This window comes from Plectropomus leopardus, unplaced genomic scaffold (genome assembly GCF_008729295.1).
Source record: "Plectropomus leopardus isolate mb unplaced genomic scaffold, YSFRI_Pleo_2.0 unplaced_scaffold1181, whole genome shotgun sequence".
Lineage (NCBI taxonomy): Eukaryota > Metazoa > Chordata > Actinopteri > Perciformes > Serranidae > Plectropomus > Plectropomus leopardus.
In genome coordinates this window covers 1-5,333 of record NW_024612516.1, presented here as the reverse complement: position 1 = coordinate 5,333, position 5,333 = coordinate 1, and the positions used below count along the sequence as shown (strand labels likewise).

The 5,333-nt window shown below is 42.1% G+C and overlaps 1 protein-coding gene across 1 annotated transcript; it reads left to right on the top strand.

Moving 5' to 3' along the window:
* Positions 1–22: 22 nt before the first annotated feature.
* On the top strand, positions 23–5,320 carry LOC121963593 (asc-type amino acid transporter 1-like; the record flags this gene model as incomplete). Its single annotated transcript, XM_042513875.1, has 6 exons — positions 23–160; positions 1,190–1,293; positions 1,375–1,471; positions 2,612–2,761; positions 3,610–3,787; positions 4,511–5,320. Coding segments are annotated over 6 exons (798 nt in total), but the record flags the coding sequence as incomplete, so codon positions are not given.
* Positions 5,321–5,333: the final 13 nt, after the last annotated feature.

The following is a 5,333-nucleotide window of genomic DNA, read 5'->3' as shown; positions in this document are numbered from 1 at the left end:
CTGTGTGGTCTGTGCATGGCGTGTGACCGCCGTCAGGAATCTACCTCGTGCCATCTACATCTCCATCCCACTGGTGACCTTTGTGTACACGCTCACCAACATCGCCTACTTCTCCTCCATGTCGCCCGAGGAGCTGCTGTCATCCAATGCCGTGGCCGTAGTGAGTAACGTGGTCACAGTCACGCCTCAGACACCACGAACATCACAAGAAACGTGTACATTCACTCAAGTACTGCGGTTAACTTTCTACAACTTAGAGGAAAATATTACACTTTATACTGCACTTCATTTATTTGACTCTTAAAGTTACTTTTTATACATAAAAACACAAAATATGGTTATATGATATGATGCAGTACTTTAATACTAATCTACAGAAGTACACAAAGTATCTAAAGGTGGCTCCATATTAACAAAAGTACAACGTCAATTTTGCTCTTACATGTATTTTTTGATGATGAAAATTAATATATTTTATAATATAACAAGTTGAAATGAGCCAATTATAGTATAGAATTTGAATATTACAACAGTGTCTCTTTACTGCCTAAAGTGTAATGACACTCGGTCCTGTGTAATTATGCACTGTGACAACCAGAGGGCAGTAAAGAGACAATAATATTAAAGATTAAAATAAATAAATAAAATAATCAAAGAAATACATGGATACATCGAAAAATAAATACTAAGAAGACATTTGAAAATGTACTGCAAAGGACAATAAAAAGTACAGCAATCATAAAGTTCTGACACTTTAAGACAATCTTTTAAAATAACGTCGTTGTTAATTATATTATATAATATATCATTTGAATATTACATGTCATTTGTAAATCTGTGTAATTTCACACTGTGGCCACCGCAGTAAAGATACATAGTTTTAAAGATAAATGAATAATAAATACATAAATGAAAAGATAAATAAATATTCCCATATTTATTTTATCATTTTCAAAATCTCCAAATTTCTCACAATTTGCAGAATATTTCTTTCCAAGCTGTTATTTTTTTCCCCTTTAAACAAAAGCGTTAAGGGTCATAACACAGCACGAGAAAAGTGATGTCAATCCAGGTTTTAGAGGGTTAAAGCTCGACTCGAAACAGCTGTTGTAACCGGCAGAGACCCGGCAGGTGCAGGTGTTCCTCAGGTGTGATCACATCAGTGATTTTTTCTGTCCTGCCGTTTCAGACGTTTGGGGAGAAGCTGCTGGGGATGTTCTCCGTCATCATGCCGATCTCCGTGGCTCTGTCCACCTTCGGAGGGATCAACGGCTACCTGTTCACCTCCTCCAGGTGAGATCTGCCGCTCCGGCCGCTCCTCCCACGCCGCCCTGACGCGGCGGCTGATTGGCCGTCTGATGTGTGTGTCCGCAGGTTGTGTTTCTCTGGAGCCAGAGAGGGTCACCTGCCCAGCCTGCTGGCCATGATCCACTACAAGAACTGCACGCCCATCCCCGCCCTGCTGGTCTGCGTACGTACAAGCCGCCGCTCACACGCCTCTACAATCACACGCCTCTACGATCACACGCCTCTACGATCACACACCTCTACGATCACACGCCTCTACGATCACACACCTCTACGATCACACACCTCTCTGCTCACACGCCTCTACGATCGCACGCCTCTACGATCGCACGCCTCTACGATCACACACCTCTACGATCACACACCTCTACGATCACACGCCTCTACGATCACACACCTCTCTGCTCACACGCCTCTACGATCACACGCCTCTACGATCACACTGATTACTGAACTTCTGTTAGATCAGTCACGGTTTTTCAGGCCGAGGCCAGCTTAGCTCAGAGATAATTAACTTACAGCCCACGAGCCAAATCTGGCCCCTGATAGGGCCCCTGGTGGCCCCCAACCATTTTCTAATTCACAATAAAAATAAAGTGACGGACTCTGTGAATAGTTTTTGTCCTTTTAGTCTCCATAAGGTGTCAGAGACACAAAACAGCATCAACATAGAGCTTGTTGATCAAAAAAAGAGGCAGAGGAGGATCCCCCACACCCCCGACAGAGGACACAGCTGAGACACTGATGTCCTAAAATCACAGAAATGTCTTAAAATCCTTAAAATGTCCAAAAATTCTATAAATGTCTTAAAATCCTTAAAATGTCCAAAAATCCTAGAAGTGCCCCGAAATCACAGAAAAGTCCTAAAATCTGAGAAACATCTTAAAATCCATGTAGTAAAATCATAGAAATAGCTTGAAATCGTAGAAAAATCCCGAAATCCTAGAAACGTCCAACAATCCCAGAAATATCTTAAAATCCCAGAAACCTGTATGGGGCTGCTGCTGGCCCCTGGCCCCTGGCCTCCTGTCACTTTGCAAAAGTGGCCCCCAGACCGAGTGAGTGTCGCTGCGTTAGTGTTTAATCGGTTAAATATGCTGCAGTTTCTCGTACTTTGTGTTGTTTTGTGTATCTGAAGCTGTAATGACATCATCCTTCCACAGGGGTCACTGTAGGTCATCCGGTCCTAAAATGTGCGCTTTTATTGTTGAGGTCAACCTGCGTGTTTTTCAGTTATTTTCAGGGTACAGAACAAATCTTTTTTAGTTTGAGTGTTCACGCGGTTGTCCTGCCTGTTTCTCAGTGCGCTGCCACCATCGTTATCCTCTGCATCGGAGAGACGCACAACCTCATCAACTACGTGTCCTTCATCAACTATCTGTCGTACGGCGTCACCATCGCGGGCCTGCTGTACTACCGCTGGAAGAAGCCCAACCTGTACCGACCCATCAAGGTACCAACGCGCCTCGACACCAGCTGACCGAGGACGTCGACCGCACTGTGCTGACAGGAAAAACACACGGAAACTTTTTTATTTGCATTTTTATGTCTTCTGTTTATCTTTTTAACTGACCCCATTGGTTGTTGTTGTTTTTTTAATTTGGTTTCACTTCACAAAAGTCAGTACACAGTCATCTTCAATCACAGAGTGAACCGTTTTTCTTTTTTTTAACACCTTTAAAGCACCAACAACATAAAAACAAACAAAAATAAAATCAAAAAAGTTCAGGGCAAAAATAGGACATTTCGGGGGAAATATACATTCTCCACTTCTTCCAAATATCATCAAATTTCCTTTCCTGAAGCCTAATTTAAAAGTTATTTCTTTCCACCACAAAAAATGATTAAACAACGTCACACCGCTTCTGTCCGGCCGGAGCGTCTGGCTGCAGACTCTTCTGTCTGTTTGCTTTTCTAGCAGCTAAACTCAATTTTCCAAATCAGGATTTTGTTTTTACATCTGTAGATGTTGAGAGTAAAATGCCGAACAGGAGCTCATCCCACGTATTTTCCATGTCTTTATTGAGCATAAAAAACAATCATCTGTTAGTTTACATCTTAGAGGAAGATATCGTACTTTTACTGCACTTACACAGTTGCTTTAGTCATTTTACAAATTAAGATTTTTACACAGAAAACATATGCAGAGTTTAAAAAAAAATTCGATTTAGTATTTTAAGAGTGTGGTATTTTCTACTTTTACTGCAGTAAAAGATGGGAGTACTCGCTCCACCACACACACCTTAATTAGCGACACTGGTGCAGTTTTATTCTGTGACTGATTGTGGATTTGAACCTCAGGTGAACCTGCTGGTTCCTGTGTGCTACCTGATGTTCTGGGCGCTGCTGCTGGGTTTCAGTCTTTACTCGGAGCCGGTGGTTTGCGGCGTCGGATTGGTCATCATGCTCACCGGCGTACCCGTCTACTTCCTGGGCGTCCATTGGAAAGAAAAACCAAAGTGTATCTACAACTTCATCGGTGAGTTTGTAAAGGAGGTCTGAGCCTGTGAAACTTGATCATTTTTAAAAAATGTTTTGCTGATTATTTTTTCTTTAAAAACTTTTGGCATTTTTTCCCTTTAAAATTCTTTATGATGATTTGGTGATTTTTTTTCCTCTGATTTTTTTTCTTTTAAACTTTTTGGTGATTTTAAAGAAAACCTTTCCTTCTAACCCTTTGGGCCCGTTGGAATAAAAATTGCCAAAATTACTCAATCTATTATAGCCAGAACCGTGAAAACAGCAATTATCATCGGATTAAACTAAATATATAGGACCTCTGTCGGGGGAATTTGGGGTATTTCAGGACATTTCTGTGATTTTAGGACATCAGTGTCTCAGCTGTGTCCTCTGTCGGGGGTGTGGGGGATCCTCCTCTGGCTCTTTCTTTGATCAACAAGCTCTATTTTGATGCTGTTTTATGTCTCTGACACCTTATGGAGACTAAAAGGACAAAAACTATTCACAGAGTCCATCACTTTATTTTTATGGTCCATTATAAAATGGTTGGGGGGCCACCAGGGGCCCTATAGGGGGCCAGATTTGGCCCAGAGGCCATAAGTTGAGTAACTGATAAATAACATCACAGGTAAGAGGAAAACCTTTTGATTTTGAGGTGAACTGTCCCTTTAAGTAAAAGCTCTGAGTACTTCTCTCATCGCTAAAAAAAGCTAATATCGTGTTGCTGTTTTTCTTCCTGCAGAGAGGGCGACGTACGTGGGCCAGCGGTTGTGTTTCGTGGTCTTTCCTCAGATCGACCCCATCGAGATCGCCACTCCGTCAGAATGGACTGACCGCTCATCAGGCAGGAGCAGTTTCTCCGCCAATTCTTAAAACTTTTCTCCCCGGAAATATGAAGTTGTTTTTTTTCTGGCCCTTTTGTTTATATTCCCTCAGTGTGTAAGTCCAGACGCTTCCTCCTGGTTTGACCTTTGACCCTCTGAGACGCTGGTTCCCTGCAGTCGGTGGAAGCGCCCGCTCTTCTGCGCGGACTTCGTGCACTTTTTATTCTCTTCTCTTTTCTACTAAGTCGTCAAGTTACAACCACCTAATGCCAACAGTGTCGCGCTGTTGAAAATGACTTTTATTCCCATTTTTGGGCCCGTTTGTTCCTGTTTGTCTGTAACAGAACTCTGAGCGACTGGCGGCTCGTTCGTCTGAATGTTGCTGCTGTTTCATCGTGCCTTAAGGCCTTTTCACGCCAAGTCCCAAACTAATCTAATAAACATAATCCAAACTTTGCACATAGGTTCAGTCTCACGCCAAACGTCCTCAGCTTCAAACACAAGCCAACAGTCCTGATGGGGGCGCTACAGCGACCGTCTAAATTTCAAAAGTTTAAAAATTCATAAAAATCATTCGTATGTGCTACAGATTTAGATTTAGTGATGAAGTCCATCACTCTGTTTTCATCAAAAACTGTCAAACTAATTAAACCTACTTTCTCACACGGTTTTGGCTCATTTGACACCAAACTTGCTACAGGAAATCTTTTTTCTGTCCGACACAAATCATCTACACAAATT